The sequence below is a fragment of the Oncorhynchus kisutch genome, linkage group LG8 (genome assembly GCF_002021735.2).
Source record: "Oncorhynchus kisutch isolate 150728-3 linkage group LG8, Okis_V2, whole genome shotgun sequence".
Taxonomy (NCBI): Eukaryota; Metazoa; Chordata; class Actinopteri; order Salmoniformes; family Salmonidae; genus Oncorhynchus; species Oncorhynchus kisutch.
This window is the reverse complement of record NC_034181.2, coordinates 10,412,655-10,435,065: the sequence shown is the minus strand read 5'-3', so window position 1 is coordinate 10,435,065 and position 22,411 is coordinate 10,412,655. Positions and strand designations below refer to the sequence as shown.

Here is a 22,411-nt window from a genome sequence, read left to right as displayed (position 1 = left end):
CCCTCATGTGGTACCCTTCCTGCAGGTTCATCCTGACATGACCCTCCAGCATGTCAATGCCACCAGCCATACTGCTCGTTCTGTGCGTGATTTCCTGCAAGACAGGAATGTCAGTGTTCTGCCATGGCCAGCAAAGAGCCTGGATCTCAATCCCATTGAGCACGTCTGGGACCTGCTGGCTCGGAGGGTGAGAGCTAGGGCCATTCCCTCAAGAAATGTCCGGGGACCTGCAGGTGCCTTGGTGGAAGAGTGGTGTAACATCTCACAGCAAGAACTGGCAAATCGGGTGCAGTCCGTGAGGAGAAGATGCACTGCAGTACTTAATGCAGCTGGTGACCACACCAGATACTGACTGTTACTTTTGATTTTGACACCCCCCCCCCCCTTTGTTCAGGGACACATTATTCCATTTCTGTTAGTCACATGTCTGTGGAACATGTTCAGTTTATGTCTCAGTTGTTGAATCTTGTTATGTTCATACAAATATTTACACATGTTATGTTTCCTGAAAATAAATGCAGTTGACAGTGAATGACGTTCACAACGGGGCTGTAGTGGATCAGGTTGAGAGCTTCAAGTTCCTTGGCGTCCACATGACCAACAAACTATCATGGTACAAACACACCAAGACAGTCGTGAAGAGGGCACGACAAAGCCTATTCCCCCTCAAGAATCTGAAAAGATTTGGCATGGGTCCTCAGATCCTCAAGTTCTACAGCTGCACCATTGAGAGCATATTGGTTGCATCACTGCCTGGTATGGCAACTGCTTGGCCTCCAACCGCAAGGCACTAGAGGGTAGTGCGTACGGCCCAGTCACTGGTGCCAAGCTTCCTGTGATCTAGGACCTCTATACCAGGTGGTGTCAGATGAAGGCCCTAAAAATGGTCAGACTCCAGTCACCCCAGTCATAGACTGTTCTCTCTGCTACCACACGGCAAGCGGTACTGCGCTTCTACCCCCAAGCCATAAGACTACTGATCAGCTAATCAAATGGCTACCCAGACTATTTTCATTGCCCCCGCCCCCCCCCATCTTTTACGCTGCTGCTACTCTCTGTTATTATCTATGTAGTCACTTTAATAACTCTACCTGCATGTACAATTTACCTCAATTACCGGTGCCCCCGCACATTGACTCTATACCGGTACCCCTTGTATATAGCCTCCACATTGACTCTATACCGGTACCCCTTGTATATAGCCTCCACATTGACTCTATACCGGTACCCCTTGTATATAGCCTCCACATTGACTCTATACCGGTACCCCTTGTATATAGCCTCCACATTGACTCTATACCGGTACCCCTTGTATATAGCCTCCACATTGACCCTATACCGGTACCCCCTGTATATAGCCTCCACATTGACCCTATACCGGTACCCCTTGTATATAGCCTCCACATTGACTCTATACCGGTACCCCTTGTATATAGCCTCCACATTGACTCTATACCGGTACCCCTTGTATATAGCCTCCACATTGACTCTATACCGGTACCCCTTGTATATAGCCTCCACATTGACTCTATACCGGTACCCCTTGTATATAGCCTCCACATTGACTCTATACCGGTACCCCTTGTATATAGCCTCCACATTGACTCTATACCGGTACCCCTTGTATATAGCCTCCACATTGACTCTATACCGGTACCCCTTGTATATAGCCTCCACATTGACTCTATACCGGTACCCCTTGTATATAGCCTCCACATTGACTCTATACCGGTACCCCTTGTATATAGCCTCCACATTGACTCTATACCGGTACCCCTTGTATATAGCCTCCACATTGACTCTATACCGGTACCCCCTGTATATAGCCTCCACATTGACCCTATACCGGTACCCCTTGTATATAGCCTCCACATTGACTCTATACCGGTACCCCCTGTATATAGCCTCCACATTGACTCTGTACCGGTACCCCCTGTATATAGCCTCCACCTTGACTAACCTGTACCCCCTGTATATAGCCTCCACATTGACTCTGTACCGGTACCCCATGTATATAGCCTCCACATTGACTCAGTACTGGTACCCCTTGTATATAGCCTCCACATTGACTCTATACCGGTACCCCCTGTATATAGCCTCCACATTGACTCTATACCGGTACCCCCTGTATATAGCCTCCACATTGACTCTGTACCGGTACCCCATGTATATAGCCTCCACATTGACTCTATACCAGTACCCCCTGTATATAGTCTCCACATTGACTCTATACCGGTACCCCCTGTATATAGCCTCCACATTGACTCTATACCAGTACCCCCTGTATATAGCCTCTCTATTGTTATTTTACTGCTGCTCTTGAATTATTTGTTACTTTCATTTTTTTATTTTTTATTTTAATGTACTTGTTTATTTTAGTCTTAACACATATTTTTTCTTACAAGTGCATTGTTGGTTAAGGGCTTGTAAGTAAGCATTTCACTGTCAGGTCTACAGCCTTTGTATTCCACGCATTTGACACAAATAAAATGTGATTTGATTTGGTCATTCATGCTGAAAGGTTCAGCCTAGTGTAGCAATCTGCCAACCTCCTTAAAGGCAGGCAGGCATAAATACTCTTTATCTGGAAAAAAGTATATGCAAACACGCTTCTGCCCAGCTTAAAAACATTCAGCCCAGCTTAAAAACATTCTGCCCAGCTTAAAAACATTCTGCCCAGCTTAAAAACATTCAGCCCAGCTTAAAAACATTCTGCCCAGCTTAAAAACATTCTGCCCAGCTTAAAAACATTCAGCCCAGCTTAAAAACATTCAGCCCAGCTTAAAAACATTCAGCCCAGCTTAAAAACATTCAGCCCAGCTTAAAAACATTCAGCCCAGCTTAAAAACATTCAGCCCAGCTTAAAAACATTATGAAGTTGGAAGTCCCACCCAGTTGCCAAAATGAAATAAAAAATGGAGGTCCTTAATGGCACTGCCCATGCTAATGAGTCATTTTGGCCACTATAGCTCTCTATCATTCTCTATGGTCTATTGTTTGTCTTTTAAACCATCATCATTTCCTCTCTTTGGTTTCAGCATTTTAAACACCTTGAGCAAATAATGTGCTCACAACATTCTATATTTTCGTGAAGCTTGCATTCAATGGGCCCCTCCCTGTTGCACACATGAACCTTCCATTCCCTCCTGTCCCAAGGGGATTTATGCCTGATTTAAGATGAAATCAACAACCCTGATACTTTATTTGGCACTTAATAGGCATTTACTACAGTATTTATATTTATTTATTTAACCTCTTGAAATGAGAGAACGTGTTTTTTATTAAGTTCAAAATGAGCTCTTTATGACAGAATGTTATACTTCTCAAACGGCAGAGGTGGAACAACCCACCAAGTTGTATTCTCCAGCAATCAATGTGTAAACTATATCATTAATAAAAATAACTCTGAACAGCAGGAAATATTGCAACTTGCACCTTTACATTTTATAACCTTTATAAACGTACATGATTAAATAACACGTTTCTTCATTTACACAAATGGCAATGAATCCAATCCATTAAATAAAATAATTGATAAAGAAAATACGTCTAGAAATGGTTAGTATTTCATTGGGATTCCTGGGGTCCAAAACAGGACAATGCTACGCTGCAAATATCACATTCTGTAGAATAAAAACAAATAATTCTAAACGAATAAAATACACTTGTTAAAAAATAAGTTAGAGAAAGAGGAATTGACATACTTTCTCCGTTGCCTCGTCTTGTGGATGCTGAGTTGTAAAAGTTTGGTGCTGCAATGCTGTTGTGCTTTCTTGGTTGTAGGATCTGCAATGTCTGCACGCTCACCGCGCCCCCCAACAATTTTATAGAGCGCACACCGGAATGCGAAAGCATTCGCACGCAAATGGCACCCAGATTGGTGAGAAGTTAAACCAGACACGTCATTTATAGAAAATATATTGAGCATTCCAAGTACATTTTATATGGAAGGGTGGGACGGCAGTTTGGCATGTAAATGACAGTATGTAGAGATGTCTTCTTTTGCCAGTCTTGGGTTAGAGTCAAACAGTTGCAACACACACATATATGATTGTCTTCTAGAATGACATTCACGGGTAAAACAGAATCTGGAATATGATGTATTTAGTGTGTCCTAAATGTATCAGCTCTGTAATTAACTTTGGAATGTAAAATGTGTATGTTAGTTTGTGAGAACTCACAAATTCCCCATCATTCATTCTGTTTGCATCAGCAGATCCAATTAATTGATTTCAATAGTTTGACAATTAGTCTGGTTAGGACAAGCCTCCTTCCCAGGCTTCGTTCATGGTGAGGTGAAAACACAAGTCTGGTTAGGACTAACAAAATGCTTTCACTTATAAAATTGACGGACACTGAAATTACCAAAGTTAATGATTTATTATACATAAATACAGACATCATTCATGCCTCTAAATTACAAAAAAACGACATTAAACAATAAAACAGGTGCAGTTGAAGTGGGAAGTTTACAATCACCTCAGACAAATACATTTAAACTCAGTTTTTCACAATTACTGACATTTAATCCAGTAAAAACCCCATCTTAGGTCAGTTAGGATCACCACTTTATTTTAAGAATGTGAAACGTCAGAATAATAGCAGAGGGAATTATGTATTTCAGCTTTAATTTCTTTCATCACCTTCCCAGTGGGTCAGAAGTTTACATTCACTGAATTAGTATTTGGTAGCATTGCCTTTAAATTGTTTAACTTGGGTCAAACGTTTCTGGTAGCCTACCACAAGCTTCCCACAATCAGTGAATTTTGTCCCATTCGTTAGGCAAGGGTAATTTCAGTGTAGGAAATGATGAAACAGCGTTACTGCCACAAGTAAGTACACATAGTGATATATATCCCCTCGCACGGTCCCCGCAGCCGGACAACTTTCTCATGGCTTCTGGAGGGAAATGCTGTAGGAACGCTCAACCGGTGTCACTCATTCAGCTGACAGAAACTTTCAACCGGTTCTCGCCATTAAGCAGCGAGTCGGAGTCAGAAGCCGAGCCTTCTCTGGCCTCTACTCCTCCCAGTACGGGGTCAGATGCCGAAGCCTCCCACCATTAGCTCTGACAAATTGAAAACCCTAGTCATTGGCGACTCCATTACCCACAGTATTAGACTTAAAACAAATCATCCAGCAATCATACAGTACATTGTTTACCAGGGGGCAGGGCTACCGACGTTAAGGCTAATCTGAAGATGGTGCTGGTTAAAGCTAAAAGTATAGAGATTGTTATCCACATCAGCAACAACGATGTTAGGACGAAACAGTCAGAGGTCACCAAGTGCAACATAGCTTCAGCGTGTAAATTAGCTAGAAAGATGTGTCGGCATCGAGTAATTGTCTCTGGCCCCCTCCCAGTTAGGTGGAGTGATGAGCTCTACGGCAGTCTCACAAATCAATTGCTGGTTGAAAACTGTTTTCTGCCCCTCCCAAAAGATAAGAATTGTAGATAATTGTCCCCCTTTCTGGGACTCACCCACAAACAGGACCAAGCCTGGCCTGTTGAGGAGTGACGGACTCCATCCTAGCTGGAGGGGTGCTCTCATCTTATCTACCAACATAGACAGGGCTTTAACTCCTCTAGCTCCACAATGAAATAGGGTGCAGGCCAGGCAGCAGGCTGTTAGCCAGCCTGTCAGCTAACTGGAGTCTGCCACTAGCACAGTCAGTGTAGTCAGCTCAGCTATCCCCTTAGCTATTCCTCATAATCCTGGACTATCGGACCACCGTTTTATTACTTTTGCAATCGCAACAAAACATCTGCTCAGACCCCAACCAAGGAGCATCAAAAGTCGTGCTATAAATTCTCAGATAACCCAAAGATTCCTTGATGCCCTTCCAGACTCCCTCTGCCTACCCAAGGACGTCAGAGGACAAAAATCAGTTAACCACCTAGCTGAGGAACTCAATTAAACCTTGCCCAATACCCTAGAGGCAGTTGCACCCCTAAAAACATTTGTCATAAGAAACTAGCTCCCTGGTACACAGAAAATACCCGAGCTCTGAAGCAAGCTTCCAGAAAATTGGAACGGAAATGGCGCCACACCAAACTGGAAGTCGTCCGACTAGCTTGGAAAGACAGTACCGTGCAGTATCGAAGAGCCCTCACTGCTGCTCGATCATCCTATATTTTCCAACTTAATTGAGGAAAATAAGAACAATCCGAAATGTGTTTTTGATACTGTCGCAAAGCTAACTAAAAAGCAGAGGATGGCTTATACTTCAGCAGTGATAAATTCAAGAACTTCTTTGAGGAAAATAACATTATCATTAGAAAGCAAATTACGGACTCCTCTTTAAATCTGCATATTCCTCCAAAGCTCAGTTGTCCTGAGCTTTTGTTGCAAACCGTCGTCTGGCTTTTTTATGGTGGTTTTGGAGCAGGGGCTTCTTCCTTGCTGAGCGGCCTTTCAGGTTATATTGTACACGTTTTACTGTGGATATAGATATTTTGAACCGGTTTCCTCCAGCATCAGTGTCCTTTGCTGTTGTTCTGGGATTGATTACACTTCTCGCACCAAAGTACGTTCATGTCTAGGAGACAGAATGCGTCTCCTTCCTGAGCGGTATGACGGATGCGTGGTCCCATGGTGTTTATACTTGCATACTATTGTTTGTACATATGAATGTGGTACCTTCAGGCGTTTGGAAATTGCTCCCAAGGATGAATTGTGGAGGTCTACAATTTTTATTTTATTTGTACAATTTTCCCATGATGTCAAGCGGAGGCGGAGTTTGAAAGTAGGCCTTGAAATACATCCACAGGTGCACCTCCAATTGACTCAAACAATGTCAATTAGCCAATCAGAAGCTCCTAAAGCCATCGTCATTTTCTGGAATTTTCCAAGCTTTTTAAAGGCAGTTAACTTAGAGTATGTAAACTTCTGACCCACTGGAATTATAAGTGAAATAATATGTCTGTAAACAATTGTTGGAAAAATTACTTGTGTCATGTACAAAGTAGATGCCAAAACTATAGTTTGTTAACAAGAATTTTGTGGAGTGGTTGAAAAACGAGTTTTTTTTTTACTCCAACTTACACTTAAGTAAACTTCCCACTTCAACTGTATGTACAATCTTTATAAAAAACCGTACCACAGTTTGCATTAAAAAACAAAAGTCCATCTAAAAAGTCAATGGATGCTTTTGGTTTGACATACAAATGAGTAACTGTCGAGTTGGAAACCCATCTATGCATGACCCCCAGACAGATGGATCGACAGGCTCTTCCTGCACCATTCTGTACAGAAAAGTTTAGATTGACAAACTCACCCCCCAGGTGTCTTTCAGAACTGTTTGTTTTACTACAGCTCGCCACTAAGGAATGTGACCATGCACTGAAGGACATACAACTGGACAGGTGTAAGCTACATTCCCAGGTGAGGACAGGACAGGTGCTGGATATGGGCATCATATCCAGCACCTCCCTTTTCCTGTACTGGTAGATCAGGCTAAAGCAGGAGAGGAAGCCACTTTACACTACTTGGACACAGCCCGTTAGTCTTCTTCCTCAGCGTAGACCAGCTGGATGTTGACCTTGTCTCTCAGCGCACCGTTCTCTCTGTACACGTACAGATGACCGTTTGGGACGGGCCCGGCGCTGCCTCCCCCCTCTTTGTCTCCCTCCCCTTCCCCCTCTCTCTCATCCTGCTGGGCCATCAGGTCATTGAAGGAGGCCACACATAGGTCGTGCTCCTGCAGGGAGGCGGGGTAGAAGAGCGCAGACCTCTCGATCCTCACCGAGCGCCTGACGGGCGTGAAGAATCTCAGCTCCTGTCCGTCCAACACGCGGGCCACCGCCGACTCCCTCTTCTGGCTCCTGAAACCACTGTGGTTGGGAGAGATCAGAGAGAACAGGTTACAGTATGAACAGTACATACACATGGCAATGGGTTACAAGCCCAGAGCACACGTTAAATACAGTACACACACAGTGATGGGTTTGAATCCCAGAACACGGGTTAAATAACAGTACACATGGTGATGGGTTTGAATCCCAGAACACGGGTTAAATAACAGTACACGCGGTGATGGGTTTGAATCCCAGACCACGGGTTAAATAACAGTACACACAGTGATGGGTTTGAATCCCAGAACACGGGTTAAATAACAGTACACATGGTGATGGGTTTGAATCCCAGAACACGGGTTAAATAACAGTACACGCGGTGATGGGTTTGAATCCCAGAACACGGGTTAAATAACAGTACACATGGTGATGGGACTGAAATGGCAGCTCTTGTCAATAGTTGTGCACTATATAGGGTAGGACTGCCCCCAATTAGTCGACAGGTCAATTGTTTGGTCGTAACGCTGTTGGTCGACCAAGATGTTTGTTTTTTAGTCCAGCAGTAACAAATCTCTCTATATACATTTGCACCCATCTCAGTGAACTAATCCATTGTGGAGGCCTAGACTAAAATGTGGTCAGAGGCTCCATATGGGAGGGTGGGACAATGCAGAGGGCTCTGTATATCTCCGTAATTGACATGATTGGTTGACGGTAGGTGGGGGGCGGTACATCCTGTAGAAAACACACTCACTTCCTTGACGACAGCTCTGCACTGCTCAGCGAGTATGAATGCCCTGACTTCTGAGGCCGTATCACTGTAAATGCTGCATGGCCAAAGCAGATTGACCATGCGCCCAGATGCACAATGCACTTGCCTCTCCAGCCAATATGTGCACATTCATTGTTTTATAACTTCATTGTGTGAATTGTTTGTGTTGATTGTTAGCGTCTATCAATTCCCCATTACACACATCCCCAGTTAATTCCTATAATATATCTAAATCTACAATGTTTGTTACTTTGGTTATGGTCATTTCTGTTAATGCAATCGATATTATTCCAGTCTTCCAGCTATCATTGTCAGAGTGCACAACCTATGCTACACTTGTCATTAACACATTTAGGCTTATTTCCATTTACCAATTTTGTCAATTTAGTCAGTGTCCTTTGAGGGGCCTCCTGTCATTGTTGAGTAGAAGTGGGCCTATAGACACCTGGCCAGAGGGCAAACGTGGGCATATAAAATGTGCCCATTTGAGGATCTGATATTTCTTATTGGCTTAACGCACCACCACTAATGACCTGTGGAGATCGACGTAATGTTTTCACCACCACTAATGACCTGTGGAGATCGACGTAATGTTTTCACCACCACTAATGACCTGTGGAGATCGACGTAATGTTTTCACCACCACTAATGACCTGTGGAGATCGACGTAATGTTTTCACCACCACTAATGACCTGTGGAGATCGACGTAATGTTTTCACCACCACTAATGACCTGTGGAGATCGACGTAATGTTTTCACCACCACTAATGACCTGTGGAGATCGACGTAATGTTTTCACCACCACTAATGACCTGTGGAGATCGACGTAATGTTTTCACCACCTCAAACAGCAGGCAAACAGTCTGTTTTTTTTTACATCCATTGAGAATTACAATAGTTCCTCAATATATTTCAAGCTCTCTCCCTTTCAATAACCACTCAGCTTGAAAGGGAAAAATGTAATGCTCTGAAACGTCATAAAATAGGCCGACTTAATTACTTGTTATCAGTGCAGGACTTGAACTGAAATAGGTTCCGGTACGGATTTTGGGTGCCGGTACTGTTTATATTTAGGTGCAGTTTATATTTAGGTGCAGTTTATATTTAGTGTAATATTTTATAAAAAGAGGAAGAGGTCAAGCAGTAGAACATTTGACGTGCCGTTTCTCAGCTCTGGTGAGCTTCTGCCGAAGTCAGGCTGTCACGACCTCCGCCGAAGTCGGTCCCGCTTCCTTGTTCGGGAGGCGTTCGACGTCACCGGCTTTCTAGCCACCGTCGATCCACTCTTCATGTCTGTGCCTATTCACACCTGGCTTCACTCACCAATTACTTGTTTATTATTTAACCCTCTGTTCCCCATGTTGTGTTTGTGAGTGATTGTTTATTTGTGATACAGGGCTTTCATGTTTGCCTTGAATATTTGTGTTTTATGAGTAAAATACTTTGATTACTCATATCTGCTGTCCTGCGCCGGACTCCAACACCAGCTACACATAGGACCCCTTACACGAGCACATATAGCCAACAGCTGTGTCTGTCCCGAGCTCACTGGTGCAAGAAACCGAGGGTCCAGAATATGTTATGCAACGTTGCATGTTCACGAGCCAAGCTTCAGGACAGACCCAAGAAAGCCAGCAGGAGAATAGTTGTCGGGTTACGGTTTGAATTTTTCTTTGTCTTATTAAAACACATAGGGTGTGTCTGTACGGAAAATACGCGTTTAAAATGTAGACTATTCTATTTGGTCGAAAGAACAGACTACTTTCGGCCAACCAAGATATTTGCTAGTCGGGGACAGCCCTAATATAGGGAATAGGGTGCCAATCGGAACATAGACAAGGTGATTGGGGCGACAGGAAGCTTAGCGGGGCGGCAGGCAGCCTAGTGGTTAGAGAGTTGGGCCAGTATCCGAAAGGTTGCTAGATCAAATCCCTGAGCCGAGGTAAAAAGCTGTAATTCTGCCCCTCAACAAGGAAGTCAACCCACTGTTCCTAGGCTGTCATTGTAAATAAGAATTTGTTCTTAACTGACTTGACTAATTCAATAAAAATGTATGGGAATAAGGGACATGCCCGAACTGGACAACCTGTTGCCAATGGCAGTGTTAGTGTCTGGGTACAAGGATATGGTAAAATGAAGCCCTATTCAGTGTGGTAGCCCTTTACACTTGGATCCATATAAGAGTTGAAACATTTGGACACTGATAAGCACTTCAATTGAGCACAGTAAGATATACATTACATCACCACAGTGCAGTATTGGTTTTGACTAACAGCAGTTCTGAATTGAAGTCAGAAGTTTACATACACTTAGGTTGGAGTCATTAAAACTACTTTTTTGAACCACTTCACAAATTTCTTTGTAGTAGTAGTTTTTGCAAGTCGGTTAGGACATCTACTTTGTGCATGACACAAGTCATTTTTCCAACAATTGTTTACAGACAGATTATTTCACTGGATCACAATTCCAGTAAGTCAAAAGTTTACATACACTAAGTTGACTGTGCCTTTAAACCGCTTGGAAAATTCCAGAAAATGACATCATGGCTTTCAAGGACTACCTTCAAACTCCGTGCCCTTTTGCTTGACATCATGGGAACATCCAAATAAATCATCCAAGACCTCAGAAAAAAAAAGTCTGATTCATTCTTGGGAGAAATTTCCAAACGCCTGAAGGTACCACGTTCATCTGTACAAACACCATGGGACCACGCAGCCGTCATACCGCTCAGAAAGGAGACGTACTTTGGAGACGTACTTTCAATCCCAGAACAGCAGCAAAGGATCTTGTCAAGTCGCTGGAGGAAACCGGTACAAAAGTATCTATATCCATAGCAAAACAAGTCCTATATTGACATAACCTGAAAGGCCACTCAGCAATGAAAAAGCCACTGCTCCAGAACCGCCATGAAAAAAGCCAGATTATGGTTTGCAACTGCACATGGGGACAAAGATCATTCTTTTAGGAGAAATGTCCTCTAGTCTGATGAAATAACAAATAGAACTGTTTGGCCATAATGACCAATGTTATATTTGGAGGAAAAAGGGGGAGGCTTGCAAGCTGAAGAACACCATCCCAACCGTGAAGCACAGGGGTAGCAGCATCATGTTGTGGGGGTGATTTGCTGCAGGAGGGACTGGTGTACTTCACAAAATAGATGGCATCACGAGGAGAGAAAATTATGTGGATATATTGAAGCAACAACTCAAGACATCAGTCAGGAAGTTAAAGCTTGGTCACAAATGGGTCTTCCAAATGGACATTAACCCCAAGCATACTTCCAAAGTTGTGGCAAAATGGCTTAAGGACAACAAAGTCAAGGTATTAGAGTGGCCATCACAAAGCCTGACCTCAATCCCATAGAAAATGTGTGGGCAGAACTGAAAAAGCGTGTGCGAGCAAGGAGGCCAACAAACCTGATTCAGTTACAAAAGCACAGTAAGGAGGTATGTGACAAATTCACCCAACTTATTGTGGGAAGCTTGTGGAAGGCAACCTGAAACGTTTGACCCAAGTTAAACAATTTAAATGGCAATGCTACCAAATACTAATTGAGTGTATGTAAACTTCTGACCCACTGGGAATGTGATGAAAGACATAAAATCTGAAATAAATAGTTTTCCTTTACTATTATTCTGAAAAGAAAGTGGAGATCCTAACTGACCTAAGACGGGGCATTTTAACTAGGATTAAATGTCAGGAATCGTGAAACTGAATTAATGTATTTGGCCAAGGTGTATGCAAACTCCCGACTAACTGTGTACACACACACACACACACACACACACACCCCTTTTCAGGACCGTCTTTCAAAGATAATCATAAACATCAAAATAGCTTCACAGGTCTTCATTGTAAAGGGTTTAAACATGGTTTCTCATGCTTGTTCAATGAAACAAGCGATTAATGAACATGCACATGTGGAACGGTCGTTAAGACACTAACAGCTTACAGACGGTAGGCAATTAAGGTCACAGTTATGAAAACTTAGGACAGTAAAAGAGGCCGTTCTAGTGACTCTGAAAAACACCAAACTAACGATTCCCAGTGTCCCTGCTCATCTGTGTGAACGTGCCTTAGGCATGCTGTAAGGAGGAATGCACATGTTAACAGGGTAATAAATTGCAATGTCCGTACTGTGAGACACCTAAGACAGTGCTACAGGGAGACAGGACGGACAGTGGCAGAGCACGTGTAACAACACCTGCACAGGATTGGTACATCCGAACACCACACCTGCGGGCCAGGTATAGGATGGCAACAACAACTGCGTGAGTTACACCAGGAACGCACAATCCCTCCATCAGTGCTCAGACTGTCTGCAATAGGCTGAGAGGCTGGACTGAGGGCTTGTAGGCCTGTTGTAAGGCAGGTCCTCACCAGACATCACCGGCAATAAAGTCGCCTATGGGCACAAACCCACCGTCGCTGGACCAGACAGGACTGACGAAAAGTGCTCTTCACTGACGAGTCGCGGTTTTGTCTCACCAGGGGTGATGGTTGGATTCACGTTTATCGTCGAAGGAATGAGCATTACACCGAGGCCTGTACTCTGGAGTGGGATCGATTTGGAGGTGGAGGGTCCGTCGTGGTCTGGGGCGGTGTCATCGGACTGAGCTTGTTGTCATTACCTGCAATCTCAACGCTGTGCATTACAGGGAAGACATCCTCCTCTCTCATGTGGTACCCTTCCTGCAGGCTCATCCTGACATGACCCTCCAGCATGACAATGCCACCAACCATACTGCTCGTTCTGTGAGTGATTTCCTGCAAGACAGGAATGTCAGTGTTCTGCCATAGCCAGCAAAGACCTCTGGGAACTGTTGGATAGGAGGGTGAGGGCTAGGGCCATTCCCCCGAGAAATGTCCAGAAACTTGCAGGTGCCTTGGTGGAAGAGTGGGGTAACATCTCACAGCAAGAACTGGCAAATGTGGTGCAGTCCATGAGGAGGAGATGCACTGCAGTACTTAATGCAGCTTGGTGGCCACACCAGATACTGACTGTTACTTCAGATTTTGTTCAGGGACACATTATTCTATTTATGTTTGTCACATGTCTGTGGAACTTGTTCAGTTTATGTCTCAGTTGTTGAATCTTGTTATGTTCATACAAATATTTACACACGTCAAGTTTCCTGAAAATAAAAGCAGTTGACAGTGAGAGGACGTTTCTTCTTTTGCTGAGTTTAAATAGAAATATAAGCCTAAGTAAGTTACTGTTTGAAGACTTAACAGGACGCGTTCTTAGGCCTACAGCTCCATGGCGGTTATACAAGGCTGCTATACAAAGCCTACTAATGATAACGACATTACTTATTAATCATCATTTTGATAATAATAAGAAAGAGAACAAGAATAAGGGGGGTATAGGAGCTAGAGCTGTGTACATGTGTGACAAACAGGTGCAGTTAGATTACAATCGTATTTTTCTGGGGGGGGGGGGGGGGGGGTGGTAAAGCTCAACCATGATTAAAAACAGCCAAATCTGTGAAAATATCTTTATCCGACATTTTGCCGTTGCAAAACACTCACAGGCAACAGAAGCAAGATAATCTTATTTTTGTAGATATACAGTACCAATCGAAAGTTGGGACACAATCCTACTCATTCAAGAATAATAGTGAAGACATCCAAACTATGAAATAACACATATGGAATCATGTAACAACCAAAGAAGTGTTAAACAAATCAAAATATATTTTATATTTGAGATTCTTCAAAGTAGCCACCCTTTGCCATGACAGCTTTGCACACTCTTGGCATTCCCTCAACCAGCGTCACCTGGAATGCTTTCCCAACAGTCTTGAAGGAGTTCCCACATATGCTGAACATTTGTTTGCTGCTTTTCCTTCCCTCTGTGGTCCAACTCATCCCAAATCATCTCAATTGGGTTGATGTTGGGTGATTTGTGGGGCCAGGTCATCTGATGCAGCACTCCATCATTCTTGGTCAAATAGCTCTTACACAGCCTGGAGGTGTGTTTTGGGTCATTGTCCTGCTGAAAAACAAATGATAGTCCCACTAATCGCAAACCAGATGGGATGGCGTATCGCTGCAGAAATGCTGTGGTAGCCATGCTGGTTAAGTGTGCCTTGAATTTTAAATAAATCCCTGGCAGTGTCACCAGCAAAGCACCCCCTCCTTCATGCTTAACGGTGAGAACACACATGAGGAGAGATCATCCGTTCACCGACTCTGCGTCTCACAAAGACATGGCAGTTGGAACCAAAAATCTCAAATTTGCACTCATCAGACCAAAGGACAGATTTCCACCGGTCTAATGTCCATTGCTCGTGTTTCTTGACCCATGCAAATCTGTTCTTATTGCTGTCCTTTAGTAGTGGTTTCTCTTTGCAGCAATTTGACCACAAAGACCTGATTCACGCAGTCTCCTCTGAACAGTTGATGTTGAGATGTGTATTTTACTTGAACTCTGAAGCATTTACTTGGGCTGCAATTTCTTCAGGCTGTTAACTCTAACGTATCCTCTGCAGCAGAGGTAACTCTGGGTCTTCCTTTCCTGTGGCGGTCCTCATGAGAACCAGTTTCATCATAGCGCTTGATGGTTTTTGCAACTGCACTTGAAATTTTAAACGTTTTAGAAATTTTCCAGATTATAAGACATGGAGGTCAGTCAAAGTAATGACTGACTGTTGTTTCTCTTTGCCTATTTGAGCTGTTATTGCTATAATTTGGACTTGGTCTTTTACCAAATAGGGCTATCTTCTGTATACCACCCCTACCCTGTCCCAACACAACTGATTGGCTTGAATGCATTAAGAAGGAAAGAAATTCCACAAATTACCAAGGCACACCTGTTCATGTGCAAAGCTGTCAAAGGCAAAGTGTGGCTACTTTGAAGAATCTCAAATATATTTTGATTTGTTTAACACTTTTTTTGGTTACTACATGATTCCACGTGTTATTTCATGTTTTTGACGTCTTATTATTCTACAATGTAAAAATATGTAACAAATTCAAACTCGTGTAATGAGTAGATGTGTCCTAACTTTTGACTGGTATTGTATATGGGTAATTTGTAAAAGCCATGCACATTTAACAGTTAGGTTATTTATTATAGACCTAATTAAGTTGGGGTTTGCCAACTCCACAATTTTCTTAGACATTAAGGCTAAGTCGTATGTGCACAGGACTAGTAGTGGGGCGGTATTGTATATGGGTAATTTGTATATGGGTAACTTTTAATTTGTATATGGGTAACTTTTGACTGGTATTGTATATGGGTAATTTGTAAAAGCCATGCACATTTAACAGTTAGGTTATTTATTATAGACCTAATTAAGTTGGGGTTTGCCCACTCCACAATTTTCTTAGACATTAAGGCTAAGTCGTATGTGCACAGGACTAGTAGTGGGGCGGCAGGGTAGCCTAGTGGTTAGAGCGTTGGACTAGTGACTGGAAGGTTGCAAGTTCAAATCCCTGAGTTGACAAGGTACAAATCTGTCGTTCTGCCCCTGAACAGGCAGTTAGTTAACCCACTGTTCCTCAGCCGTCATTGAAAATAAGAATTTGTTCTTAGCCGACTTGCCTAGTTAAATAAAGGTAAAATATAAACTTTAAAAAAAAAGTATTACAGGAGAATGTTGGTCATGTAATTATTACTCCAGAATGTCTGTTATTCCAGAGGAAAATACGGACGGGATTCTTTTTTCCGAAACCGCACCCTGTATTTATAATTATTTTCTCCAAGACAGTTATGACAGAAGCCTGGATTTTTATCTTTCTAGGCATGAAGAAATTTCAACAAGTCCAGACAATAACAAGGCTACACTGATAACTCGATTTCCCAAGTTTCTAAACCATACCAAAATCAGCGTTGTTATAGTGCCACCATTATATTTCAATTGTGGAAGTGTGATCATAATCATTAGGATATTTTTGCGCTCTGCAGTGAAAAGTTGTCCCATAGCCTTCAGATGTGAGCTAAACGTACACTTGAGATGCGTTCTAAGGCTATGGTTGAGAAAGTGAATACATCATTTCCAAACATTTAGGTCAGTTGTATGCTGCTTCGCAATCTATTAACAGCAAGGGTTACAGAATAGGCTATGGGTAACAGTTCGTTCAATTTATCAAATCAGTTATAGTTTTCTTGCTCAAACCGTGAGCAACACCTGTCAAACTCAAACATTTCAAAACACAAGGATGTCGAGAGAACCTTTAGAGTTCACCAAAAAAATGCAGGTTATTTTGGCTGGAATTGTTATTCTCCTGCCCTGTACAAATTACTGACATGGCAGATTCGGACGGGACTAAAATGACAGATGTGGTGTTTGTGCACATAATTAAAATCCCCAGACCATCCCCAGAAAAACTAATCCAGTCCGAATAGATATTTAAAAGCTAAGGCAGTTTCCTCCGCCACATTGTTCTCAATCCCAATATGCTAGTTAATTCTGCTATTATGCACATAGTAACGGCACTGAATATTATGTTTCTGAACCGTGGACAGCGACCAATACAAAGTGGGAGAAAGCGTATTATAAAATAATATTAGATTTTAGCGTTGCACCATTATTTTTACATAACCAAACACAATTTCAGTATCACGTTGTAAGAGTGATGATTGTGCCACCCCCGTGTCCTCCAATGGATTAGTCCAGAGACAGGCGCGACTCAGACAGGTGTCTTGTGCACAATTGGGGGAAAAAAAATAAATAAATAGCGACTGCTCGACTAAAGAAATCTTGGTCGACCAAGAGCCTATCGACCAAACAATCAAACCAGTTGACTAAATGGGGTCAGCCCCCTTGGAGAAACCAGTTAGACCCATCACTCACATCGGTAATCATGAAGTGCTTTGAGAGGCTGGTTATGGCAAACAACTCCATCATGCCTTACCTACTCCGATATGTATACTTACCCCCACAGATCCATTGAAGGCATAATCTGAATTTCACACAACTAGATAAGAGGAATACCCACGGTGCATTCGGAAAGTATTCAGACCCCTTCCCTTTTCCACATTGTTACTTTACAGCCTTATTCTATGAAATATACGTTCCTCAATCTACACACAATACCCCACAATGAAAAATGATTTTCATAATTTACTAAATAAAAAACCTTATTAAATACGTATTCAGACCCTCTGCTATGAAACTCAAAACTGAGCTCAGGTTCATCCTGTGTCTATTGATCACCCTTGAGATGTTTCCACAACTTGGAGTCCACCTGTAGTAAATTCAATTGATTGGACATGATTTGGAAAGGCGTACACCTGTCTATATAAGGTCCCACAGTTGACAGTGCATGTCAGAAAAAAAACAAGCCATGAGGCCGAAGGAATTGTCCATAGAGCTCCGAGACAGGATTGTGTTGAGGCACAGATCCGGGGATGGGAACGAAAAAAATTATGTTCTGGTCCCTAAGAACACAGTGGCCTTGATCATTCTTAAATGGAAGAAGTTTGGAACCACTAAGACTAGAGCTGGCTTTCTGGCCAAACTGAGCAATTGGGGAAGAAGGGCCTTGGTCAGTGAGGTGACCAAGAACCCGATGGTCACTCTGACAGAGCTCCAGAGTTCCTCTGTGTAGATGGGAGAACCTTCCAGAAGGACAACCATCTCTTCAGCAATCCACCAATCAGGCCTTTATGGTAAAGTGGCCAGACAGAAGCCACTCCTCAGTAAAAGGCACAACAGCCCGCTTGGAGTTTGCCAAAAGGCAGCTAAAGGACTCTCCGACCATGATGAAACCAAGATTGAACTCTTTGGCCGGAATGCCAAGCGTCATGTCTGGAGGAAACCTGGCACATCCCTACGGTGAAGCATGGTGGTGGCTGCAGCATCATGCTGTGGGGATGTTTTTTAGCGGCAAGGACTTGGAGACTATTCAGACTTGAGGGAAAGATGAACAGAGGAAAGTACAGAGAGATCCTTGATGAAAACCTGCTACAGGACAAGTCTTTGAATGTCCTTGAGTGGCCCAGCCAGAGCCCGGACTTAAATGATTAAACATCTCTGGAGATTCCTGAAAATAGCTGTGCAGTGATGCTCCCCATCCAACCTGACAGAGCTTGAGAGGATCTGCAGAGAAGAAGGGGTCTGAATACCTTCTGAATGCACTGTAGGTCAATTTCTACTTTGTGTAAGGTTTTAACGCAGGCAAGGACCTGCCAGACTAGAGATACAAGTCTCTGCTTAAGGTAAAATGACTGTATATATAAACAAGTAATGGGGCTGCCTTTGTTTTTCAAATATCAGGTTGTAGCTTTAAAATGGTTGATGGTAACCCGGATCAGAGAAAGATCAAAACAGGAGGAAGATGCCATAGGCAGTCAGGTCTGAGGTCATAGAGTACCCTGGAGTGGCGGTGATCTTGTACTTGACCACAGACGAGCCTCCTCGGTCACCACGGATCAGGGCTTTGACGGCTGTGGGTGTGGCCATGGGGTCTGGTGTAGAGTGAAGCTCCAGAAAGTCATCCTGCTCTCTTACAGGCTGCTGCTGCGCCGATGTTACGGGAGACTGACCTGGAAGTAGTAGCAATAAGAAGAAGAATGTTATAGTCACCTACTGAGATGTACACACACACTGCTAAGTCCCCTTTCAAATATATCCACCCACCTCTTCAGGATATCACAATGTCCTGGTGTCGTAAACTCATCCATGACACCACCACCGAAACTATATTCTATTTGATGGATTCTGACTTCTTAACAGGAAATATGAAATCTACTAAATATACTGGAGAGGAGAAAGACCAGTCGGGTTTCAGTTTTATTACATTTAAAAATGTTAACCCAGGCAAGTCAGTTAAGAACAAATTCTTATTTTCAATGACGGCCTAGGAACAGTGGGGCAGAACGACCTTGTACCTTGTCAGCTCGGGGATTCGATCTAGCAACCTTCCGGTTACTGGCCCAACACTAACCACTAGGCTACCTGCCACCCCAATCAGTACTCCAATTAGTTGTTGGGTTGTAATTTGAAATACTTGCTACACCAGAAGTGAATGGTTATCTGTAGGAGGAATGTATAAGGTGGAGTCAATTAAGGTTGGATATGAGCCAGGGCTTGGAATGTTACTGGGTAAGGGAAAGGCAATAACATGGTTGTGGTCACTGATAAGGGTGGAGAGCTGTAGATTAGTGAGGAATGTAGGCTGAGCTCAGGTCACAGTAAGAGAAGGAACAGTTTATTACCCACATCACTTTACAGCTTTATTGCCAGACAGGAAGATGTTTAGAGGGAAGGAGACTTCATCTAAATTAGGGGTATATATTAGAGGTCGACCGATTATGATTTTTCAACGCAGATACAGATACCGATTAATTGGCCGATTAATTTTAGTTTGTTTGTAATAATGACAATTACAACAATACTGAATGAACACTAATTTTAACTTAATATAATACATTATAAAATGAATTTAGCCTCAAATAAATAATGAAACATGTTCCATTTTGTTTAAATAATGCAAAAACAAAGTGTTGGAGAAGAAAGTAAAAGTGCAATATGTGCCATGTCAGAAAGCTGACGTTTAAGTTCCTTACTCAGACCATGAGAACATATGAAAGCAGATGGTTCCTTTTAACATGAGTCTTCAATATTCCCAGGTAAGAAGTTTTAGGTTGTAGTTATTACTATAGATCTATTTCTCTCTATACCATTTGTATTTCATATACCTTTGACTATTGGATGTTCTTATAGGCACTTTAGTATTGCCAGTAACAGTATAGCTTCCGTACCTCTCCTCGCTCCTACCTGGGCTCGAACCAGGAACACAACGACAACAGCCACCCTCGCAGCAGCGTTACATGCAGAGCAAGGGGAACAACCACTCCAAGTCTCAGAGCGAGTGACGTTTGAAACGCTATTAGCGCGCACACCGCTAACTAGCTAGCCATTTCACATCATATTGTTACACCAACCTAATCTCGGGAGTTGATAGGCTTGAAGTCATAAAGAGCAGAGCTGCTGGCAAAACGCACAAAAGTGCTGTTTGAACGAATGCTTATGAGCCTGCTGGTGCCTACCTACTCTATCAAATCATAGACTTATTATTATTATAACATTACCCACAGAAATACGAGCCTTTGGTCATTAATATGGTCGAATCCGGAAACTATCATCTCGGAAACAAAACGTTTATTATTTCAGTGAAATACGGAACCGTTCGGTATTTTATCTAACAGTTGGCATCAATAAGTCTAAATATTCCTGTTACATTGCACAACCTTCAATGTTATGTCATAATTACGTAAAATTCTGGCAAATTAGTTTGCAATGAGCCAGGCGGCCCACACTGTTGCATATACACTGACTCTGCGTGCAATGAAAGCAAGAGAAGTGACACAATTTCACCTGGTTAATCTTGCCTGCTAACCTGGATTTCTTTTAGCTAAATATGCAGGTTTAAAAATATATACTTCTGTGTATTGATTTTAAGAAAGGCATTGGTGTTTATGGTTAGGTACACGTTGGAGCAACGACAGTCCTTTTTCACGAATGAGCACTGCATCGATTATATGCAACGCAGGACACGCTAGATAAACTAGTAATATCATCAACCATGTGTAGTTATAACTAGTGATTATGATTAAGTTTAATGCTAGCTAGCAACTTACCTTGGCTTCTTACTGCATTCGTGTAACAGGCTCCTCATGAGGCAGGTGGTTAGAGCATTGGACTAGTTAACCGTAAGGTTGCAAGATTGGAACCCCTGAGCTGACAAGGTAAAAATCAGTCGTTCTGCCCCTGAACAAGACAGTTAACCCACCGTTCCTAGGCCGTCATTGAAAATAAGAATGTGTTCTTAACTGACTTGCCTCGTAAAAAAAAAACCCATCTATTTAAATCGGCATTCAAAATGACCAATTTCCGATTGTTATGAAAACTTGAAATCGGCCCCAATTAATCGGCCATTCCGATTAATCGGTCAACCTCTAGTATATAAACACACACTTGTGCTGGTGGGAACATGCCTTGCTCTGACCAGCTGTCTGACCCGTTGGGTGAATAAACTTGGTTTGAGCTTTAATTAATCATCTGTGAGTTTTTACACGGTTCATTTAGAACCTAACATATTATACGCTTGGAAAGTGGAGATATCATAGAACGTCAAAATGTTTAAAAAAATCGCTGGACACACCTTGCAGTTTGGCAAGACACTGTCGCACTTGCTAGCAAAGACATTTGTGGTGGCTAAATCACAGGACATTGTGAAAGTATTTATTTCACCTTTCACCTGCGTTCTGGTAGAATGCATTCAGTTGTGCAACTGACAACTGTTTGTAAACCCTTTCCCTTTCTAGTCAGAACCTGTCCCAACTGACACAGGTTTAGACATTTAAGATGGAACATTGGTACACTGTGGGAGGTATGAAGGGCTACACACTGTTTTTATGCTCCAAATTCACTGCTTTATTGACAACGTTTAGATTCTAAACGGATATAATTCTTTATGACCATATGTACCTCTATCATTGATAAACGACCCTGGGCCAATTGTACGCCACCCTATGGGACTCCCAATCGGGGCCGGTTGTGAAACAGCCTGGAATCGATTCAGGGTGTCTGTAGTGACACCTCTTACACTGAGATGCAATGCCTTAGACTGCTGTGCCACTTGGGAGCCCAAAACGATGTGCAAAATGTGAATTGTTTTCCATACCCACCAACGGTTGTGACAAGAGGGAACACAGCTTCAACTGGAAGTGACTTTTTCATAGCAGGTTAGGATAATTCATGTGGCAGGTTAGGTGACTAAGGTTAATAATAGGAAAAGGATTAGGGTTAGCTAAAACATTCTCCTAACCTGCTACGAAATGTCACTTCTGGTCGTAGCTGTAATCCCTCGAGTCACAACCATTGGTTGG

At 42.7% G+C, this 22,411-nt stretch overlaps 1 protein-coding gene across 1 annotated transcript in view; it reads right to left on the bottom strand.

Annotated features, from left to right (window-relative positions):
- Positions 1-7,058: 7,058 nt before the first annotated feature.
- The window catches only part of ckap2l (cytoskeleton associated protein 2-like), a 33,525-nt gene continuing 18,172 nt past the window's right edge, over positions 7,059-22,411 (bottom strand). Inside the window, exons 8-9 of the mRNA XM_020490498.2 lie at positions 18,892-19,063; positions 7,059-7,834 (exon numbers count right to left, since the gene is read on the bottom strand). Coding sequence (XP_020346087.2) covers positions 7,504-7,834; positions 18,892-19,063 — 503 coding nt within the window. The 3' untranslated portion in view covers positions 7,059-7,503. The remainder of the gene's footprint in view (positions 7,835-18,891; positions 19,064-22,411) is intronic.